Below are 24,190 nucleotides of genomic sequence, written 5' to 3'. Positions count from 1 at the left end.
CTCTCATGCTCCTTCCCCACTATTGAGGCTGAATAGCCCCCCCCCCCGCTAGGACAAGATTCTTGTCAACTCACCTCCACTACAATCCCCAAGTCCTTGACATAGTCCTTCTCAGTCTGCACCAGCTCATTGAGGACAAACCTGAGGAAAAGGACATGTGTGCTTAGTGGCCTGAATACACACAGGAGGCAGCATTTCTCAGCAGGATGAACCACCTATAAATGCAGTACAACCTTCAAGGGAAGAATATAATAGCTTTATTGTTCCTATGAGGGAACCTGTTTTCTGAGTGGTTGAACAACAATAAACCAATATAAACAGAGTAGGTTAAACAGTAGACCTGCTAGGTGTCCTTCTGAGTGTTACACATGTAACCAAACAGAGGACAGGAAGACAACATCGGAGCCATGAGTGTGTGTGCTATATGACAGAGGCTAAGCTACACGTCTCTTACATGCGTCCGCGCAGAGCTTTGGCCTTCTGATCCATTTCAGGGTTCCTGGGCAGGGCTGGGCTGGTCTGTTCCGGAGGGGTCAAAGTGGTGAAGCTGGGGTAGGCACCTGGCTCCAGATTCTAACACAGGAGAGACAGAGGATATGAAGCAAAGAAGTCACAGTCATACAGTCCACTGCTGTGTCACAGGTAGAGGGAGCCGAAGGAGAAGAGATCCCCCTCTGCTTAACCAATGAGCTGCCAAAGCCAAATAAGTCTAAAACAGTCTGTATTGTACTCTTTCGGGAAATGGCTCCGCGTGTACAAAGCTGAAAGAGAGTCGTAAACCGAATTGGAGTGAATCGAAACATTGCCAAATGCAGAACATTCATAAAGGAAGCTACTGTGCAGCAGACGCTTGGAACCTTATCACATCATCGGTCACCTGACGTCATAATACTTATCTGATCTGTATGTGGCAAGACTGCCCGTGCCCCAAATGGCACCCGATTCCCTGTCCAGTGCACTACTTTTGACACGAGCCTTATCAAAAGTAGGGCGCTAAATAGGGGATAGGGTGCCGTTTGGGACTCAAATGGTGTCCTATCCTCCACATTCAGAAAGGAAGATATTTGCAAACATGCCCTGTGTTTATAACATGAACATGCAGCTCCTAGTCAACGTGACGTGGTTAGTGGCGTTTCAAAAGCGGAAGTTAGAACGAGTGGATGACGTCAAGCGGACGAGAGCGTTAGTGCGTAGATTGTCACCTACTTAGGTGTGCAAAGTGAGTGTGCAGAAATGGCAATTGCTCAGTGCCGTTTTGTATTTCTTCACCTTCCGAACTTACCATCTTAGTTTGGACCAACTTTTCTATTGCACTGACCAGCTCCGCAGCGCTGGGGACATCGGCAGAGCCCTGACGCGCAGCAAGCAATGCAGAGGACTGCAAGGCACAGTTTAGGAGGAAGGGAAGGAGAGAGGGAGGTAGGGCGTGTTAGCAGCAGGGAGGATGAGGAAGAGGAGGAGAGCGGGAATAGAGACAGAGAGACAAAAGGTAGTTATTAGATAAGCGCTTAGTCAGGACCCAGCTACAAAAGACAAGCTTTAGTGGAGCAACGTGAGGTGCTGTTGGAATTATACACAAGCTACATCAGTTAGTTGTAGGCCCGGGCACATTTCAGTGCCAACGTGTACGTCCCAAATGACACCCTACATGGTAGGTCACTACTTTTGACCAGGGCCCATAGGGTGCCATTTGGGACAAAGAGGTGGGGTGGGCTCTTGTGTAGTGAGAGAGTGAAAGTGAGAGAGTGAAAGTCAAGTGAGAGAGTGAAAGTGCAACAGTGTGTGTGTTAGTTAGTCACGTCACACACAGGGAAGCAGCTCTTCCAGCTGTAAACCAAGCCAGTACACATAATGCTTCCCATTCAGCAGACACAGATTCAGCTGCAGACACATCTGGTAGTTAGTGGCATGGTGTTGCATAGTACACATAGGCAGCAGAGGAAAGGGAAGTGGAGGGGGCTGCAGGTGGACACATCTTATGAGCCTGTGCTGAGAGACATAGCAGATTTTGGAGATCAATAAGGTCATTAACCTGGAGGGAAGACGTCCATTAACCGGAGGGAAGGCTAATCGAAGTCTGTGTCCCAAAATAGCCCACTATCACCCTACAGTGCCCTTTGGACCCAGGTCAAAAGTATTGAACTTTGTAGTGAATAGGGTGCCATTTTGGACGCATCCAAGAAGTAACTCCAACAGAGTGAGCTAGTAGACTTAAAGGGTCAGAAGAGGTAATACAGTGTCATAGTGTGGGGGTGCCATGCCATACCTTCTCCTCCTGGGATGAGGGGTCCTTGATGATCTCCATGGGGGGCGGCAGGGGGGTGTGCGAGTCGTCCTCGGGCTCCTCCTCTCCTCCGCTCTGCATTCCAGAGGAGGACTTGGACAGGGTGCGCTCCTTCCTGCACCTCTGTAGGGAGAGAAGGGTAGAGAGGGTAAAGTCCGGGTGGAGCGGGAGGGGTTAACGTGGGTCATTGTCCCGGAGTTCATCGGGTGGTGCTGCTCCATCACAGTGCCTCTCTTTGTCTCAACATCACACTGGGTGCCACACAGCCACCAGCCAGAAAGTCACCGGAGGCCAAATGGCACCCTATTCCCTATGTAGGGCACAACTTTTGACCAGAATTAGTGCACTACATAGGGAATAGGGTGCCGTTCTAATCACATATCATGTGGAATACATCTGTGACCATTCCTTTAGGATTTTTATCATGGGGCTGTGCAAGGAATGAGAACAAGGAATCTACTTTTCTGTTACTGTGAAATTATACTGTAGCGACATGACCTTTCTTTCTTGACCCCCTTTTTCTCTCCAATTTTGTGGTATCCAATTGGTAGTTACAGTCTTGTTCCATCGCTGCAACTCCCGTACGGACTCGGGAGAGGTGAAGGTCGAGAGCCATGCGTCCTCCGAAACAAGATCCTGCCAAGCCGCACTGCTTCTTGACAAACTGCTCGCTTAACCCGGAAGCCAGCCACACCAAGGGGTCTGTGGGTCGCCAGCTGTACGGCGTTTCGTGTCAGCGTGCATGCACCCTGCCCGACACAGGAGTCGCTAGAGCACGATGGGACAAGGACATCCCGGCCGGCCAAACCCTCTCCTAACCCGGACGACGCTGGGCCAACTGTGCACCGACAGATGGGTCTACCGGTCGCGGCCGGCCGGCGACACAGCCCAGGATCGAACCTGGGTCGGTAGTGACGTCTCAAACACTGCGATGCAGTGCCTTAAACCGCTGCGCCACTCGGGAGGCAGGGCATATCTTTTTGGTTGGCATCTAAAACATTTACATGCAGCAGTTGCTAAAGTACAGCACAATATTGCTCTGCTATCCATCAACCAAATGAGAAGTAAGAAATAGACTACCTGCACTGACAAAAATTCTCTCTACTTTTCCTCATGCACAGAGATGCTTGTAATTGCTCAAATTTGCTTGAAATTAGTTGACACTGAAATTGATTCAGAAGGATGCCAATAGTTCATGACTTGTGATGAAACCAGAATTGCACCCTGCAGAATGATAACTTTGTTATTGGGGATGTGTCCCAATAATACTAAACTCTACTAAAGAAACAGCCCTTTTTCAGGACCCTATCTTCCAAATATAATTCATAAAAATCTAAATAACTTCAAAGATCTTCATTGTAAAGGGTTTAAACACTTCTTCCCATGCTTGTTCAATGAACCATAAACAAATAATGAACATGCACCTGTGGAACGGTCGTTAAGACACTAACAGCTTACAGACGGTAGGCAATTAAGGTCACAGTTATGAAAACGTAGGACCCTAAAGAGGCCTTTCTACTGACTCTGTAAAACATCAAAAGAAAGATGCCCAGGGTCCCTGCTCATCTACGTAAACGTGCCTTAGGCAGGCTGCAAGGAGGCAGGAGGACTGGAGGTGTGGCCATTGCAATAAATTGCAATGTCCGTACTGTGCGACGCCTAAGACAGCGCTACAGGGAGACAGGATGGACAGCTGATCGTCCTCGCAGTGGCAGACCATGTGTAACAACACCTGTACAGGATCGGTACATCCAAACATCACACCTGCGCGACAGGTGCAGCATCCACCATCGCTGGACCAGACATGACTGGCAAAAAGTGCTCTTCGCGTTTTTGTCTCACCAGAGGTGATGGTCGGATTCCCGTTTATCGTCGAAGGAATGAGCGTTACACCAAGGCGTGTACTCTGGAGCGGGATCGATTTCGAGTTGGAGGGTACATCATGGTCTGGGGCGGTGTGTCACAGTATCATCGGACTGAGCTTGTTGTCATTGCAGGCAATCTCAATTCTGTGCATTACAGGGAAGACATCCTCCTCCCTCATGTGGTACCCTTCCTGCAGGCTCTTCCTGACATGAGCACGTCTGGGACCAATTGGATCGGAGGGTGAGGGCTTGGGCCATTCCCCCCAGAAATGTCCGGGAACTTGCAGGTGCCTTGGTGGAAGAATGGGGTAACATCTCACAGCAAGAACTGGCAAATCTGGTGCAGTCCATGAGGAGTAAATGCACTGCAGTACTTAATGCAGCTGGTGGCCACATCAGATATTGACTGTTACTTTTGATTTTGACTCCCCCCCCTTTGTTCAGGGGCACATTATTAGTTTATGTCTCAGTTGTTAAATCTTGTTATGTTCATACAAATATTTACACATCTTAAGTTTGCTGAAAATAAACGCAGTTGACAGTGAGAGGACTTTTCTTTTTTTGCTGAGGGGGGGGGTTGCTGCAGATACACAATCACTGGAGTTATCAACCTTTGGTTGCATGCGAAGTAAGGTTCAAGAGAGGTTCAAAAAACTGATCTGAAGGAGAATCAGCACAATGGTTTGGTAAGATCTCTTCCAAACCATTGCCTGAACTGTACTTCTAAATATGATCCATTCACTTAAAACCCTTTGTTAAACGAAGAGCATGAAAGAACCACAACTCCCCCAGATAGTGTACTCCCACAACATGTGACCTTTAAAAAGGGGCAATTCGTGATTCAAAGAACTGTGATGGACATGTCCTTTAGAAACCAATTACTGCATGTTACAGAGACACGGTGGAGAGGAGAGCGAAAGGGAGAGAGGGAGATGTGGCAGAGACAAGGAGACGCGGTGGAGAGGAGTCAGGACGCTCATTACCTCAACTACGCTCCCGTCGTGCAGGGAGCTCTCAGGCGGCCCCAGGTCGATGCTCTTGCGGCCGTCCCTCTTCTTGTGCTTGCTGGGGAACTTCTTGACGCTGCTGCCGTGGCTAAGGCGACGCACAGGGCTGGTCAGCCACTTCTTCAGGGTGTTGCCCGAGCGCTTCGGTCCCGGAGAGCTGGAGTGGATGGAGCTCAGGGAGGCCTGGGACTGCAGGTTGGCCACCGACTCGGTCTTCGCTCCTTCGGGCCCGCTGACCGAGTAGTTCTCTGGAAAGGGAGGAGTCAAACAGCATTTTAGACTTCCGAATTCATCTTGGCCGACATTCTGCCAGACACACACACCTTTAGAGTACCTAAATACCCAGCAAGAGCTTCAATTCAGACATCTCTCCTTGGCTCTGGGTGCGTCCCAAATGGCACCCTATTCCCTATCTAGCGCATTACTTTTAGCCAGGGCCTATAGGAAATAGGGTGCCCTTTTGAATGCGGACCCTTTGGTACTGTACTAACTAAAGTGATGTCCCTTGTCGCCTGACGTATACTAACAAAAGCTATTCTTTTTTTAACCCATTACTTCCCAAAAACATAGGCTGAGCAAACACGGTCGTGCGTTTATCGACATTGCTGAATGGCAGACTGCATGAACGTGGTCAACCCAGTGATCAACATTGGCCAGTGTAATACAACTACTGCTATGGATTTTATTGTCCCCACGGGGAAGTTGTGTTGCAGTGTCATGTACACATTCAAAGTGGCGTTTAAATGCTATGTCGGAATGCAAGTCATTCGTATACCAACATTGCTCAATGTAGGATGCTACTGTACAGAAATGCAAGTCACACAGTGTGCTTTCTCCGCTGTCTCCCAAAGGATCATTTCCGAGGCGCCTAAGATTCACAACACATCTCCTTTTATTTCTACAAACAGGACCTGTAGGTAAAATGTTAAAAGCGGCTGCCCCGTCCATTGGGATCAAAAATAGCTTGATACTAAAGGAAACATTTGGCCAAGCCATTGAGATGAAAGGGGGAGATATGTTTGTGCTGTGGGGGAGGGCCTCTGTTGACCAGGCCAGCCAGGTCAAACAACTCACAAGTCTGCAGTAAAAAGCTGACAGTGTCCATGCTGTTATCAGCAGGCTGGGGAGATATTTGCTGCTACGTTGAGCCTTATTGTGGCAAACAAAAGAGGGAGGATAGCGCAAATATCCCGCTTCTCTGCTAAACATGGTATCTTTCTCTCTCTCTCTCTTTGCCATCTCTCTCTCACTCTTTCCCTCTCACTGGACTGACCTAGACTTCATTTCCCATCTATTTGAGGCAATGTGGGAAAGTACGACAGTGCTATCCACAATGACAGCGGACTGCATGTTCGGGCCCTTTACTAGAAGAATCTCAGTCCTGCTTATCGTGCAACTCAGTTTGCATAGAATGTATCCCGAAAATGGCATTAGAGGTGTTGAGTGAAGCTGTGATCTTAAGTCCTGAAATATGTTAATAAAAAATGGGGAATGTATGGATTATGGAGCAACTGGAAAGCAGTTATGGGGCAGACAGTGGCATCTGTCTAATACTAATAGGTTCATTCCAAAGGGTTAACAGTTCATGAGTTCCAACAGCCTCCATTCATTCCAAAGCGGTCCTCATTGCACGGAACCCAAATGGCACCCTATTCCCTATATAGTGCACTATTCTAAGCCAGAGCCCTAGTGTAGTGCACCATAAAGAGAACAGGTTGCCATTTGGGATGCATGCATTGAGAGTAAAGTGTAGCGTGTGGGGCTGCTGACTAGCTGCCTTTTGTGCTAGATTACTCATTACAGGGAAGTGACCTTGAGGAGAATCATGTGGACCAAGCCTGTAGTTAGATATTGTAAAGTAGAACAACTCAGCAACCCAGAGCCATATCAGAGCCCCAGCCACAATCTCTCCCCGAGGAGACAGTCAATAACAGGGCAGTGAGGGGGGGGTAGTCCTCTGCAGCTCCGTTGGTAGAAATACCCTGATGTAGACAGCTTAGTCTGTCGAAACGTTGGCTTATTAGGTTATTCAAATATTAAATCAGAGCTCCTAGAGTGTGCGGCTCTCCTTTTCTTTTCCAAGTGTTCTACTCCTCTAGCCATCACCTGGCCTAAATCGGTGTTCTACTCCGCTAGCCACACCTGGCCTAAATAGGTGTTCTACTCCGCTAGCCACACCAAGCCTAAATAGGTATTCTACTCCGCTAGCCACACCAAGCCTAAATAGGTGTTCTACCCTGCTAGCCAGCACCTGGCCTAAACAGGTGTTCTACTCTGCCAGCACCTGGCCTAAACAGGTGTTCTACCTCGCTAGCCATCACCTGGCCTAAACAGGTGTTCTACTCTGCTAGCCAGCACCTGGCCTAAACAGGTGTTCTACTCCGCTAGCCAGCACCTGGCCTAAATAGCTGTGCGTTTCTTTCGCCTCCAGAAACTGAAATAGTGAAACGAGGAATAGTGACAAAAAAAAGAAGAAAAACAGGAGAAATAAAATGGCACAGATGGCTGCCTGCTGAAATGCACTTTGTGGAGCAGCGCGTCACACTGAGACTTGATGACAACAGCAGGCATGTGCTGGAAAAATGGTCTCTCTCTCATTAGGCCCTGCTCTGTGTGCACATGGCCTATGTCCCAAATGGCACCCTGTATATTGCACTACTTTTGACCAGGGCCCACAGGGATGCCCAAACTTAGTGCACTACATAGGAACCAATTGGAACGCAAACAGGGTCCTCTTAAGCGCCTTCATTTCCCATCTCGCCAGATTAATGGCTGCCCTGACAGAGGGATCATATTCTCATTCCTCACCCTGCTGTCTCACTGTTACCTAGTTCTGATGCAGAATCTGCATGCTCTATCACAGGCCTTCTGTTTACACTGGAAACAACCACTAGGAATACTCCCTCCAAACCACAAAGGGGGATTCAAACCGAGGGAAATATTCCGCAAAAATATTTTGGAGATGGACAGTCGTCGGGGTGGGAGAAAGAAGAGGTGGTGTTCGTCTACATTCCTTCTACAGACCTTATCTAATAATAGTTTTCCAATGACTACCTGTCCTGATTTGTGGTGTCAAATATGCAGCAAAACAGGTTCTTAGTACAGACCCGTAAGCCTACATTTAAAAGACGCGTACAGTGTGGAAAGTCCCACCGGTGGAAGTATTAATTAATAGTCATTAATTAAACTGAAGACTATGAGGAGTGTCTGTCCCGAAACGAGTTGAATTAGCCTGAACCGTCGACGCCTTTACACAAGGCACCGCACAGCTATCTAAGCAAAACGTGTTCACAGAGCGTCCCCACAATCTGCCTTTGTTATTCCACGTGCTATATAAACCACATCCTATCTTCTGTAAACTTCCTGAAACCATGGCGTGGCTGCATCCAATATGGCACCCAGTCTGTGACAGAGATGTCCTGTCAGCAACGGAACAAGTCAGTAGAAGCTGTTTTATCAGGGTGTCTCTCCGTGAGGTGTTGGCTATGTCTAGTCATGACAGTTCTTCACTGTGGTGACTCTTATGACGTCATCAGACTTCCGGCAAAGAAAAAGGGTAGTCCTTGCCTGCGTGCAACCGAACAAAGGTATCGTGCTTTTCCTGACTGGGTACAGACAGTGTTACGTGGACCATCTTATACCTGTCTGTCAATAGAAATACCATAAACACTGGCATAGTACCCGTAACACGGGCCCCATTAAGGAAAAGCAGGACAGGTCTGTTTGGTTGCACACAAGCATGGAATTTACCTTTTTCTTTTCTGGAAGTTCACTGTGTGTCATTTTTATCATCTGGAACGATCGCACTCCACACATAGTGCATTTGGAAAGTATTTAAACCCCTAGACATTTTCCACATTTTGTTATGTTATATCCATATTCTAAAATGGATTAAATTACTTTTTCCCCCTCATCACACAATAACACATAATGATAAAGTGAAAAAATATATATATATTTTTTGCAAATGTATAGAAAATATAAAACAGAAATACCATATTTACATAAGTATTCAGACACTTTGCTATGAGACTTTGCTATGAGATCAGGTGCATGCTGTTTCTATTGATTATCCTTGAGATGTTTCTACAACTTGATTGGAGTCCACCTATGGTATATTATAATTGATTGGACATGGGTTGGAAAGCTACACACCTGTCTATATAAGGTCCCACAAGCCATGAGGTCAAAGGAATTGTCCGTAGAGCTCCGAGACAGGATGGTGTCGAGGCACAGATCTGGGGAATGGTACCAAAACATGTATGCAGCATTGAAGGTCCCCATGAACACAATGGCCTTCATCATTCTTAAAAATGGAAGAAGTTTGGAACCACCAAGACTCTTCATAGAGCTGGCCGCCTGGCCAAACTGAGCAACCGAGGGAGAAAGGCCTTGGTCAGGGAAGTGACCAAGAACCCGATGGTAAATATGACAGAGCTCCAGAGTTTCTCTGTGGAGATGGGAGAACCTTCCAGAAGGACAACCATATTTGCAGCTCTCCAATCAGGGCTTTATGGTGGAGTGGCCAGGCGGAAGCCACTCTTCAGTAAAAGGCACATGACACCCTGCTTGGAGTTCGCCAAAAGGTACCTAAAGGACTCTCAGACCATAGGAAACAAGATTCTCTGGTCTGATGAAACCAAGATTGAACTCTTTGGCCTGAATGCTAAGCGTCACGTCTGGAGAAAACCTGGCACCATCCCAATGGTGAAGCATGGTGGTGGCAGCATCAGGCTGTGGGGATGTTTTTCAGAGTCCGGGACTGGTAGAGTAGTCAGGATCAAGGGAAAGATGAACGGAGCAAAGTACAGAGAGATCCTTGATGGAAAACCTGCTCCAGAGCACTCAAGACCTCAGACTGGGGCGAAGGTTCACCTTCCAACAGGACAATGACCCTAAGCACACAACCAAGACAATGAAAGAGTGGCTATGGGACAAGTCTCTGAATGTCCTTGAGTGGCCCAGCCAAAGCCCAGACTTGAACCTGATCAAACATCTCGAGAGACACCTGAAAATAGCTGTGCAGCGACACTTCCCATCCAACCTGAAAGAGCTTGAGAGAATCTGCAGAGAAGAATGAGAGAAACTCCTCAAATACAGGTGTGCCAAGCTTGTAGCGTCATAACCAAGAAGAATCGAGGCTGTAATCGCTGCCCTAGGGGGCTTCAACAAAGTACTGAGTAAAGGGTCTGAATACTTATGTAAATGTGATCTCAGTGTTTTATATTTAATAAATGTGCAAACATTTCTAAAAACCTGTTTTTGCTTTGTCATTATGGGGTACTATGTGTAGATTGATGAGGGAAAACAACTATTTAATCCATTTTAGACTAAGGCTGTAATGTAACAAAATGTGGAAAATGTCAAGCGGCCTGAATACTTTCCAAATGCACTGTATCTGAAGAGTTTTCAATTCTCTCAGTGTGGTTCACATAATCTGCAAGCCGGCTTCCATTGGCTGAACGAGCAAAACGTGAACCCCCTAAAAGGATTTAAAAACAACAAGAGCACCAATAACCCAGACATTGGATAGAAAGATGAAAAGATCCTCTTAGTTAACTTGCAGGGCAACAATTAAAAGGAGAGAGGCATCCCATCCACACCGACAACCCTCCCCTAAGAGTCATCTTCAAAGAAACATGCAGTAATGCTTCAGACGAAAGGGGAATTGTGGCTAATTTGGTCTTCAAGACTCCAGCGGCGTTACAATCTACCCTCAACGAGAATCTAGGTTAGAAGGGAGAAAAATCGGACTCCTATATTATGACGCATTGTTGACAGACATACCGTAACAGAAGTGTTGAAAATGAAATGGAAACAAAATCCATGACATTTGTAACACTTGATAACAAGCATGTTATATAATTCACAGTTATGAATTCAATGTTTATGAATGGGAGCCTACTGTGCAGAGGCAGTGACTACCATAAAGCAGTCCTGCTCAGATCCCCTGACGGCATCTCCAAATCGCTATTATTCATCCTCTGATCCAGAAAATAACCTACTTTTGACACAGCTTCATCCTCATCCTCTTCTATGAAGACAGCACAATGACACAATAGCATACAATGGCAGTTAATGCCAGTGCAGCAGCTATCTGTCTTACTGTTCACAGCCCGGAGATACACTATATGACCAAAAGTCTGTCAACACCTGCTCGCCGAACATCTCATTCCAAAATAATGGGCATTAATATAGAGTTGGTTCTCCCTTTTCTACTATAACAGCCTCCACTCTTCTGGGAAGGCTTTCCACTAGATGTTGGAACATTGCTGGGGGGACTTGCTTTCATTCAGCCACAAGAGCATTAGTGAGATCGGGCACTGATGTTGGGCGATTAGGCCTGGCTCGCAGTCGGCGTTTCGTATTCGAAAGGCTTGAGGTCAGGGATCTGTGCAGGCCAGTCAAATTCATCCACACCGATCTTAACAAACCATTTCTGTATGGACCTCGCCTTGTGCACGTGCGCATTGTCATACTGAAACAGGAAAGGGCCTTCCCTAAACTGTTGCCACAAAGGTGAAAGTATAGATTCGTCTAGAATGTCAGTATGCTGTTGCGTTAAGATATTCCTTCACTGGAACTAAGGGGCCTAGCCCGAACCATGAAAAACAGCCCCAGACCATTATTCCTCTTCCACAAAACTGTACAGTTGGCACTATGCATTGGGTCAGGTAGCGTTCTCCTGGCATCTACCAAATCCAGATTTGTCCGTCGGACTGCCAGATGGTGAAGTGTGATTCATCACTCCAGAGAACGCATTTCCACTGCTCCAGAGTCCAACGGCGGCGAGCTTTACACCACTCCAGCCGACGCTTGGCATTGCGCATGGTGATCTTAGGCTTGTGTGTGGCTGCTCGGCCATGGAAACCCATTTCACGAAGCTCCTGAGGAACAGTTATTGTGCTGACGTGGCTTCCAGGGGGCAGTCTGGAACTCTGTAGTCGAGTGTTGTAACCGAGGACAGACGATCCTTACACGCTACATTACTGTACCTCAGCACTCGGAGGTCCTGTTCTGTGAGCGTGTCTGGCCCTCGCGGCTGAGCCGTTGTTGTGCCTATACATTTCCACCCCATAAATGGCAGCTCTAGCAGGGCAGAAATCTGATGAACTGACTTGCAAAATGCAACATACGGGGATGATTTCCGTATCTTAAAAGTTACATATCTTGAAAACTTGATCGCCGACAAGCAAAACATTTTGAGACTACGTCAACAATAGACTTATGAAACAAATACCAAAAGTTAAAAAGTTTTTTTGGGTGGAGTTTTCCTTTAAATCTCGAAAACGTTGGCAAACAAGTAAACACTGGCAAGGCAATGCCATGCAATATTAATCAAAAGTGGTTCTCTAATAGTGGTCAGCCAGCTACAGTTTGTGAAGTCCGATACAAGCATCGTCTCACAAATGTTTTGTCGCAAACATACCTCAACAAGCTACGTAACATCCCTGACTGGTGTACAGATAAAAGCACTGCTCATCAACAACCTTTTAGTGAGAAGCTCAGGTGTGAGAAAGCTTGCGCGCATCAGAACGCGCTCTCCACCCCTAACTCTGGACTTCTGGCGGGAGCCCAAAAACACACACACACACAATCCGTAGTCTCAGTCAGCAGTAAGGTACACACCTGTCACTTTGTAACAGCAGCAGCAACACTTAGCTAGAATCCAACCACAACAGGAACGACAATGTCTCCCACTTTTCATCCTGGGCAGCTAGAAGAAGCTCATGGCTCCGGAAGACAATTAAGAGGGAGAAAAAGAAAAAAAAGACAGATCCAAAATGCACCCTGACTGCAGCTCAGACAACCAGCCACTAGCTGCTCCAAGTTCAGCCTGCTCCACTCCACTGAGGGGAGGGACGGACGGGGAAGGAGGAGGGGATTGGGAGGGGCACACTACACTCACTGCCTCTGATTCACAGAGAGCAGCGTGGGTTACAGAGAATCGACTCATGTTACAAGTCGGCTTGACAAAAGGCAGCACTAAGTAGTACTAGCCCCATCTATGGTGCTGGCAAACAAAAATACAAAACTCTGATTGTTTATGTACTCAAGCTTAAGCCGTCGGCACAGACTGTATCGTCCTACCAGTAGTTCCACAAGGCTGCATGGGTGGGAATGGCTGTGAAATGTCATGTGCGGGCACATTCCTTACAAGCTGATATGCAAAGTCACTGATTAGTCTACTGAGGAAAGCCAGCCATGTTTCAGTAGGTCCATTGCCATGTTACATCCTTTCCCACTATGCCCTCTATATGTCTCTCAAGTTACACTTCTGAACCAGCAAAATTCTGTGAGAAGGACCGTGTGTGTATCATACTTCATAGGGTAAATAAGGACAGGTTGTGTCGAATACGGCCACAGTGCACCTTGGAGCTGTACTAAGAACTAGGACACTGCAGGTAAGGAGCGATGTGATTGTTATGGAGCGTATCCGGGCTATGTGGCGTTCTGGCTGGTGTCTCTGTTGGGGATACAGAGAGATGTGGCAGTGCTTCAGGGCAGGAACGGACTAATCCCCCACACAACCAGAGGGAGGACAGGCAGGCCAAGGGTGTTTCAAGAGGACGAGACAGAGGAGGGACTAGAGAGATTCACAATGCGCACCTCTGTCTAGATTGACGAGGGTAAGAACAAGAGACAGGACACAGGCTGTCGAGACAAAGGAACATCTGTTCTGACAGCGTAGAGTATCTTTAGAGTTGTCATCAATAGATCTTCTCCATCTATGACAGGAAACGCTGAACATTCCATCAGGTTTATCTACGCTTGGGGTGTTTAGGAGGTTGAGGAAGTGATCGGCCAGGTGACGGGAAAATTGTAGCTCCCCTTTTCAATTGATTTGATACGGATAAAACTATGACACTTTGTAAGTAAGTCTTTCTTAACGAACCTCTATATACGATGTGTAATATGCAGATGTAATCGTACCAGGACGTTACCGGGATATGATACATTGGATGTTTTAATGCCATGTCCTCATTCATTTCCTCCTATGATGCCTTCCTGTCAATGGTGTGGTGAAACTGGAGTATAAACACAAATTTCCATATTGTATAACTGGCACCATACTGCAGCTCTTAGATTTGCATGCTGCCATAGAAAAACAAGCCCAGCTCTTATCTGAGGAAAGTCAGCCGTATGCAGTGGATAGGCAAATGAGGTGGTCCCTGGACAAAGGAGAGTTACTGTGTGTCTAATTGAACAGATCATGGGAGACCAACCAACCATACAGTACATACACAGAGACATGACGCCTCACGTTTGGGTGGCCTTCATTTAACTAGCCCTTCCACTAACTCCAACCAACTCCAAATCTACAAAATTCAGGATTAAACATGTTATTTTGCCATTAATAATATGAAGAGTATGCAGGGTATATTGAGTTACAGGTAAACTGCCAAAATAAAGGAAACGCGAGTAAACGAGGGATACAAAGTACGCTGAAAGAAGGTGCTTCTACACAGGTATGGTTCCTGAGTTAATTAAGCAATTAACATTGTATCATACTTTGGCTCAAAAATGCAGTTACCCGTTACCCTCTGCAACTCCTCCAAGTCAAGGTAAACCTTCAGTTTTACAAATGTATTGCCACAGGGGACCGCCGGTGTAACAGCTAAACTGCTTTATGTACACCGTACTGCATGATTGTACACCTGGATTGGATCCTCCGATTACTAACACGCTAGTTCTAGTTTGTTGACTAACGTTTTTATGGCGATCATGATGTAGCGGTTAGCGGTTATGGTATGAAGGTTTGGCTTGGGGAGGTGAAGGGAAAAGGTGAGAGGAGGAGAGCGCGTAGTTGCGAGATGGAATTATACAACAAGCAAAGTGGTGATGCTTTATGTGGCTGCTATCAAAGTGAACTGTGCGGGTATATTCATTCCGCCGATTCTGTTGCAAAACGTTTATGAAACAGAAGAAAACAATGAAACTGAGGGACCTACCTGAATTTTTCAAATAGAAAAACTATTGTTTTAGCTGCAAAATGGAAAGTTTTGCAGCTGTTTGGACTAATAATTATGTCCCAGATCAGCTAGAGTTTGTGTTATACGCCCACCCATCCACCCTCCTTGCGTTTTTGCCTTAAAGTAACCTTCAGTCTTATGCAACCATACCAAATGTAACATATCATACTAATTTGAGTGTCCTGGATTTAAGTTTACTATGTTACGTCTGGTCTATGAGACCAGGCTGAGCTAAATGCAGGCAAGAGTGTGCAAGGCGGATTTTGAATGTGTCACCGTCTGTCACCTTGATTACTCCAATTTGTCTCTTTACCTGTGCACCTACGTTTTAAACATGGTTTTTTTTGTAGGCTAGGTTGTAGCAACCTCATGACAAATTTGAGAATCATATTAGTAGCCTAGATCGATATTACATTGAGCTGGTTAAATGGAGTATGAATGACAGTCATCCACTATGCTGGATAGAACTAAGGTCACACACATAAGAAAAAAATGTCAGTATGTCACAGTCACATGGGCAACAGGCCAGAGCATATTGTATTGTAAATGTGAGAGCGTTTCAGAGGAAATTAAAGAGAACATGTATGACTGTGGGGAAAAACAATGTGTTTTATCTACGAGGCCACAAGTATGACAAGTTCCTTAAAAAAGTTAATTCCACATGGAGCAAGCGCCGGAATGTTACATAGATTATATTAAATAAATATTGAGGTCTATTGTTTCAGGTTTCACAAAAAGGCAAGGCTTTCGCAGACATACCCATCAGACCTCCGGCTCTGGCAAAATGTAGTGCACTATGTCGGGAATGAGGTGCCATTTGGGACACAACCCTGAAATACTGTGGCTGGACACCAAGTAGAAAAACCTCAGCCGAACCTCCCATTCATTTTTGAAACAAAGAGTCTTTTTAAAAACTGTGGCGGTGGGAGGAAGTGGGATTTACATGTCACTGTAACTAGGGAAAAGGTTTTATCAATAAGTTATATTACTTAGTTTCTAAGGTGTCCAAGTTTCAGCATGTAATAAACTGGGGACGGTGGGGGCTGATCCAGAGATAGCGAAGTGGTTCAAATCAAGGGCAGCTACTGAGCAATGGAAATACTAGCAAGTTGCCATTACATTGACAGTACATGCTGTTAATGTTAAGTGTGGTTGAACGCAAGAAAAGGGCTGTACATTTATTAACATACAAATGTGTACTGTTTGAAAAATCAGATACATACAGGTTAGTCATTTTGAAAAACCTAACAGTTCTCTGCTAACTATCATCTCAAGCATTGGGGTATTGCTGTGCTCCTCAACCAACAAAAACTAATATGAACCCTTTTCCAAATAAAGGATGCCTTTTCTCAATCATCCTACTTTCTCCCTGTAGTTCTAAGGAGGCACAGGAAGCGAGGGTGTCCACAGTGTCTCAGAATAGGAACATTCTAGAAGGGATGTTTTCGTTCCTAATACACAAAACAAAGGAAATCAGGGCAAGGAGACAAAGGAAGCTCCTATGGACAATAACAAGAGGTCAGTCCCAATAGCCAGTCATTTCACAACAGGCTCTGTTTACAAAATGTCAACAAAAAGCAGACTAATCGGCATTTGTGCAACAAACTAAATGATAAGAAATCATGGCGGTCAACCACCGTGCTCCTTCTCTAAATTAAAATGGATTTTTAAAACTCAGATGTGTTTTTTGTTGTTGTTGTATTGGACTCGTTCAAAATAAGTGTCAAACACTATTATTCACTAGAAGGATTGATTGCAAAAGAAAGTGGGAGCTCACCAAATTGTAATGATAAGTGGGACTAAATAATACGACGAGAGGGATGGGCCTGATTTCATAGGAAGGAAAGGTGCTCCTGATGTGACGATTCAAATTGTTGCCGTTGTTTTTTGTTTGTGGACTTGTATTTATGGTGGTTGTTCTATTTTTTTTGTATGCAATTCCAGTTGACGTCTTTTTGTAGTTTGTTAGGGTAATAGCTTGCTTGGTATATTTCGGGGGTATTTTATTCATGTCCACCACCACAGAGGTAGTGGGCTGAAGAGGGTGGGTTGTTCTGGAGGAGGTGTGGCAAAGAGCGTGGGGGGGAAATGAACATTAAGCTCCCACGCCCCTATTGTGGGATGGGTTATTTATAACGTCTGTCAATGGTATTACATTCCACCCCACCCCCCCTGCAAAATAAATAAATAGTTTCCTTGGTGTATACACTATCAGTGAAAAGTTCTAGAATACCTGCTCATTCAAGGATATTTCTTTATTTTTTTTTTCTACATTGTAGAATAATAGTGAAGACATCAAAACTATGAAATAACACATATGGAATCATGTAGTAACCAAAAAAAGTGTTAAACAAATCAAAATATATTTTATATTTGAGATTCTTCAAATAGCCATCCTTTGCATTGATTACAGCTTTGCACAAACTTGGCATTCTCTGAACCAGCTTCATGAGGTATTCACCTGGAAGGCATTTCAATTAACAGGTGTGCCTTCTTAAAAAGTTCATTTGTGCAATTTCTTTCCTTCGTAATGCATGAGCTAATCAGTTGTGTTGTAACAAGGTAGGGGGGTATACAGAAGATAGCCCTATTTGGCAAAAGACCAAGTCCATGTTATGGCAAGAACAGCTTAAATAAGCAAAAAGAAACCACAGTCCATCATGACTTTAAGACATCAAGGTCAGTCAATATGGAAAATGTTAAGAACTTTGAAAGTTTCTTCAAGTGCAGTCGCAAAAACCATCAAGCGCTATGATGAAACTGACTCTCATAAGGACCGCCACAGGAATGGAATACTCAGAGTTACCTCTGCTGCAGAGGATAAGTTCATTAGAGTTACCAGCCTCAGAAATTGCATCCCAAATAAATGGTTCACAGAGTTAAAGTAACAGACACATCTCAACATCAACTGTTCAGAGGAGACGGCGTGAATCAGGCATTCATGGTCAAATTGCTGCAAAGAATCCACTTCTAAAGGACACCAGTTAGAAGAGGAGACTTGCTTGGGCAAAGAAACACAAGCAATGGACATTAGACCGGTGGAAATGTATCCTATGGTCTGGAGTCCAAATTGGAGATTTTTGGTTCCAAACACCGTGTCTGTCACAACGCCAACAGTGAAGAGGCGACTCCGAGATGCTGGCCCACTCGGCAGAGTTTCTCTGTCCAGTGTCTGTGTTCTTTTGCCCATCTTAATATTTTATTTTTATTGGCCAGTCTGAGATATGGCCTTTTCTTTGCAACTTTGTCTAGAAGGCCAGCATCCCGGGGTCGCCTCTTCACTGTTGACATTGAGACTGGTGTTTTGTGGGTACTATAATAATGAAGCTGCCAGTTGAGGACTTGTGAGGCATCTGTTTCTCAAAATAGACACTAACGTACTTGTCCTCTTGCTCAGTTGTGCACCGGGGCCTCCCACTCCTCTTTCTATTCTGGTTAGAGACAGTTTGTGCTGTTCTGTGAAGGGAGTAGTACACAGCGTTGTACAAGATCTTCAGTGTCTTGGCAATTTCTCACATGGAATAGCCTTAATTTCTCAGAACAAGAATAGACTAATGGGTTTCAGAAGAAAGTACTTTGTTCCTGCCCATTTTGAGCCTGTAATCGAACCCACAAATACTGATGCTCCAGATACTCAACTAGTCTAAAGAAGGCAGGTAGCCGGTAGCCTAGCAAGTAGCCTAGTGTTTAGAGCATTGGACTAGTAACCGAAAGGTTGCAAGATCGAATCCCCGAGCTGACAAGATAAAAATCTGTCGTTCTGCCCCTGAACAAGGCCCACTGTTCCTAGGCTGTCATTGAAAATAAGAATTTGTTCTTAACTGACTTGCCTAGTTAAATAAAAGGTAAAATAAAGATGATTATTTAATCAGAACAACAGTTTTCAGCTGTGCTAACATAATTGTAAAAGGGTCAAAAAAAATGAAGGGAACACTTATACAACACAATGTAACTCCAAGTCATTCACACTTCTGTGAAATCAAACTGTACACTTAGGAAGTGACACTGATTGACAATAAATTTCACATGCTGTTGTGCAAATGGAATAGACAACAGGTGGAAATTATAGACAATTAGCAAGACACCCCCAATTAAGGAGTGGTTCTGCAGGTGGTACCACAGATCACTTCTCAGTTCCTATGCTTCCTAGCTGATGTTTTGGTCACTTTTGAATGCTGGCGGTGCTTTCACTGTAGTGGTAGCATGAGACGGAGTCTACAACCCACACAAGTGGCTCAGGTAGTGCAGCTCATCCAGGATGGCACATCAATGCGAGATGTGGCAAGAAGGTTTGCTGTGTCTGTCAGCGTAGTGTCCAGAGCGTGGAGGCGCTACCAGGAGACAGGCCAGTACATCAAGAGACGTGGAGGAGGCCTAGGAGGGCAACAACCCAGCAGCAGGACCGCTACCTCCGCCTTTGTGCAAGGAGGAGCAGGAGGAGCACTGCCAGAGCCCTGCAAATTTACCTCCAGCAGGCCACCAATGTGCATGTGTCTGCTCAAACGGTCAGAAACAGACTCCATGAGGGTGGTATGAGGGCCCGACGTCCAAAGGTGGGGGTTGTGCTTACAGCCCAACACCGTGCAGGACGTTTGGCATTTGCCAGAGAACACCAAGATTGGCAAATTCGCCACTGGCGCCCTGTGCTCTTCACAGATGAAAGCAGGTTCACACTGAGCACATGTGACAGATGTGACAGAGTCTGGAGACGCCGTGGAGAATGTTCTGCTGCCTGCAACATTCTCCAGCATGACCGGTTTGGCTGTGGGTCAGTCATGGTGTGGGGTGGCATTTCTTTGGGGGGCCGCACAGCCCTCCATGTGCTCGTCAGAGGTAGCCTGACTGCCATTAGGTACCAAGATGAGATCCTCAGACCCCTTGTGAGACCATATGCTGGTGCGGTTGGCCCTGGGTTCTTCCTAATGCAAGACAATGCTAGACCTCATGTGGCTGGAGTGTGTCAGCAGTTCCTGCAAGAGGAAGGCATTGATGCTATGGACTGGCCCGCCCGTTCCCCAGACTTGAATCCAATTGAGCACATCTGGGACATCATGTCTCGCTCCATCCACCAACGCCACGTTGCACCAGACTGTCCAGGAGTTGGTGGATGCTTTAGTCCAGGTCTGGGAGGAGATCCCTCAGGAGACCATCCACCACATCATCAGGAGCATGCCCAGGCATTGTAGGGAGGTCATACAGGCACGTGGAGGCCACACACACTACTGAGCCTCATTTTGACTTGTTTTAAGGACATTACATCAAAGTTGGATCAGCCTGTTGTGTGGTTTTCCACTTTAATTTTGAGTGCGACTCCAAATCCAGACCTCCATGGGTTGATACATTTGATTGTGCTCATTGTTGTGTTAATGGGTAATGTGACATAGTGACCCCCATGTAAACTCGATAGACTTCTGTATGCTCTTCTATTCAACTCTAAAGTTTAATTTGAACAATGGATACCTTTATATTTGAGCAATTTCAGCAATTCATTCTACAGAGTTAATTCAATTCAGTAAAACGTTTAATGAGAGGAGTATCTGTCAACACTACCACCTTTCACCAATAAATACAAATGCACAAAGAGAAACATCTTAAAAGTAAATTATTTACTCTCCTGTACCTTTTAAATGGTTCAGGATGTGGTCCATCTAGATTACAATTCCCTAATACAAAACATTTGACAATGGCAGAGATAGCCTCATTAAAGTCCTAACTGAAGAGGTTTTACATTTGTCAAGGACAACAGGGAGGCAGTACATCACAGAGTGTCAGCGTCATGAGCTGAAAACCCTCTCTGAAGTGGTCTAAGTGGAGACGGATGTTGTACGGAGGTAAAATGTCAAGTGCTCGATAGAGGCTAAATGTTCCCCAAGCTGTCAAATATCCAACCAACCTGGCTCTAATCCTAGTGACAACCAACACCTCCCTCTACAGGTAGCACCAGGAGATGTTAGATTGTCTAAACAAATGCTTCCAAGTACTTAAAATCATGCAATGCCCGTAGCAGGTGAAACAATGATGAAACGATGATGAAATATTTGCTGCAGGTACAGTACCATTCAAAAGTTTGGACACACCTACTCTTTCAAGGGTTTTTCTTTATTTTTACTATTGTCTACATTGTAGAATAATAGTTAAGACAAACAACTATTGAACAAAACATATGGAATCATGTATTAAGTAACCAAAGAAGTGTTAAACAAATCAAAACCTATTTTATAATTTTATATTCTTAGCCCCCCTTCACCTTGATGACAGCTTTGCACACTCTTGGCATTCTCTCAACCAGCTTCATGAGGAATGCTTTTCCAACAGTCTTGAAGGAGTTCCCACATATGCTGAGCACTAGTTAACTGCTTTTCCTTCTCTCTGCGGTCCATCTCATCCCAAAACAACTCGATTGGGTTGAGGTCGGGTGATTGTGGAGGCCAGGTCATCTGATGCGGCACTCCATCACTCTCCTTCTTGGTCAAAATAGCCCTTACACAACCTGGAGGTGTGTTGGATCATTGTCCTGTTGAAAAACAAATGATAGTGGGACTAAGCGCAAACCAGATGGGATGGCATATCGCTGCAGAATGCTGTGGTAGCCATGCTGGTTAAGTGTGCCTTGAATTCTAAATAAATAAATAAATCCCAGACAGTGTCACCAGCAAAGCACCCCCGCACCATCACACCACCTCCTCCATGCTTCACGGTGGGAAACACACGTGGAGATCATCCATTCACCTCCTTTCCGTCTCACAAAGACAAAGGTTGGAACCAAACATCTCAAATTTGGACTCCTCAGACCAAAATACAGATTTCCACCGGTCTAATGTCCATTGCTCGTGTTTCTTGGCCCAAGCAAGTCTCTTCTTCTTATTGGTGTCCTTTAGTAGTGTTTTTTTTTGCAGCAATTCACTATGAAGGCCTGATTCACGCAGTCTCCTCTGAACAGTTGAAGTTGAGATGTGTCTGTTACTAAGGTGCAGTTAACTCTAATGAACTTATCCTCTGTAGCTTCCTTTCCTGTGGCGGTCCTCATGAGTGACAGTTTCAGCTTAGTGCTTGATGGTTTTGCGACTATTCTTGACATTTTTTAAGACATGAAGGTCAGTCAAAGTAATGATGGACTGTCGTTTCTCTTTGCTTATTTGAGCTGTTCTTGTCATAATATGGACTTCGTATTTGACCAAATAGGGCTGTCTTGTGTATACCATGCCTACCTTGTTACAACACAACTGATTGGCTCAAACGCATTAAGGAAGAAATTCCACAAATTAACTTTTAACAAGGCACACCTGTTAATTGAAATGCATTCTAGGTGACTACCTCATGAAGCTGGTTGAGAGAACGCCAAAAGTGTGCAAAGCTGTCATTGCGGCCAAGGGTGACTACTTTGAAGATTCTCAAATATAAAATATATTTTGCTTTGTTTAACACTTTTTTGGGGGTTACTACATGATTCCATATGTGTTATTTCCTAGTTTTGATGTCTTCACTATTACTCTACAATGTAGAAAATGGTACAAATAAAGAAAAATCCTGGAATGAGTAGGTGTGTCCAAACCTTTGACTGGTATTGTATATTAATATCAAATCAAATGTATTTATATAGCCCTTCTTACATCAGCTGATATCTCAAAAGTGCTGTACAGAAACCCAGCCTAAAACCCCAAACAGCAAGCAATGCAGGTGTCGAAGCATGGTGGCTAGGAAAAACTCCCTAGAAAGGCCAAAACCTAGGAAGAAACCTAGAGAGGAACCAGGCTACGTGGGGTGGCCAGTCCTCTTCTGGCTGTGCCGGGTGGAGATTATAACAGAACATGGCAAAGATGTTCAAATGTTCATAAATGACCAGCATGGTCAAATAATAATAATCACAGGCAGAACAGTTGAATTCTTTCCACATCTTTGACATTGAATGAGAGATAGGAAGTGCAGTATCTCACTACCATGCTGCCAAATAAAACAGTACAATGTTTTCAAAAACAAGGAGGACTAAGAATCTTCTCAGAGTTTGATATACTGAACATGTCAACATAATAAAGGCATTGGCCATGTCCAAAATCTGTCTTGCCTACTACTTACCTAAACTGCATACTATGTACTGTCGTACTACATACTATTGAGAATGTACTCTTAGGTAAAATGAGCACAATAGGCAAGAAATATCAGCATACTAAGCTCCTCTATACTGAGAACGCATCATCTAATGCACAGTAGACGATGCGTTGATTCCCGCCATTGGTTCGTTCTGGTACAGCGCGTCACCTTATCTAATTATCAGCTGTTGTCAAACACACGTGAGTCTGGAAAGACGATTCTCGTCCTCAATAGTGTGCAGCGAATTCTACTAGATAAAAAGCCAAAATGAACATGACATCCTGGCATTTAAAGCATACTACATGTTCAGAAGTTCACACACACTATAAAATGTTCTATTTTCGCGTACCCAAAATGCCTAACATTTCGAACAGAAGTACAGGTATTCAGACACGGCCATTGTAATTACAGGAACGGTGCAGGGTGCTTGTTGGTTTTGTTGGCCAATTAACCCATTAGCCAAAGAGCACCTTCAATCTATAAAGATCTACTGACATATTCTTGCAGCACTTTCCTTCCCCCCCCCCCCAACAGTAAATGGTTTGAGGTCCTTACCTTTCCCTGTGGGGAAGAAGCACTCCATCTCCACGCTGCTGCGGGAGTGAGAGACACAGAGGGCCGAGCTGGGCACCAGGCCCTCCTGAGGGGGGCTACGGTCGGTGGTCCGCACCAGACACCAGCTGGGGCGATCACTGGGCCTCTCCAGGAGCTCTACCGTCTGACCCGTCTGAAGGCTAAGCTCGCTGGAACAACCTGCTGTGAAGTCCTGCAGCACCACTGTCAACTCACAGCCTCCAGAGAGCTGTGAGACAGGAAGAGACCGAGAGAACAGTGAGTTAAGGTCTTAAAACAAAGTGGGTGTTGGCACAAAACAAAAAAAAAACGTTTAAATCGAGTCTCATTGTCACAGCAGAGAAAAGGAAGGTAAGTGCACAGCTCAGGTTCTGGGTTAAGTCATGTGGGGTTGTGAGA

At 45.2% G+C, this 24,190-nt stretch overlaps 1 protein-coding gene across 4 annotated transcripts in view; it reads right to left on the bottom strand.

Annotated features, from left to right (window-relative positions):
• LOC135519683 (kalirin-like) overlaps positions 1–24,190 on the bottom strand; it is a 259,660-nt gene that overhangs the window by 19,869 nt on the left and 215,601 nt on the right. For 2 of the 4 annotated variants that reach the window (XM_064944915.1, XM_064944916.1), the window contains exons 34-39: positions 23,774–24,020; positions 5,133–5,404; positions 2,267–2,407; positions 1,283–1,378; positions 455–573; positions 75–141 (exon numbers count right to left, since the gene is read on the bottom strand). In XM_064944915.1, coding sequence (XP_064800987.1) covers positions 75–141; positions 455–573; positions 1,283–1,378; positions 2,267–2,407; positions 5,133–5,404; positions 23,774–24,020 — 942 coding nt within the window. Of the gene's footprint in view, positions 1–74; positions 142–454; positions 574–1,282; positions 1,379–2,266; positions 2,408–5,132; positions 5,405–12,785; positions 12,992–23,773; positions 24,021–24,190 lie in introns of those variants that run through there. The other 2 variants (XM_064944918.1, XM_064944917.1) reach the window with 2 other exon arrangements.

This window comes from Oncorhynchus masou, chromosome 29 (genome assembly GCF_036934945.1).
Source record: "Oncorhynchus masou masou isolate Uvic2021 chromosome 29, UVic_Omas_1.1, whole genome shotgun sequence".
In the NCBI taxonomy this organism is placed as follows: domain Eukaryota; kingdom Metazoa; phylum Chordata; class Actinopteri; order Salmoniformes; family Salmonidae; genus Oncorhynchus; species Oncorhynchus masou.
Note: the sequence above shows the minus strand (reverse complement) of the source record. Positions and strands in the feature narration are given on the sequence as shown.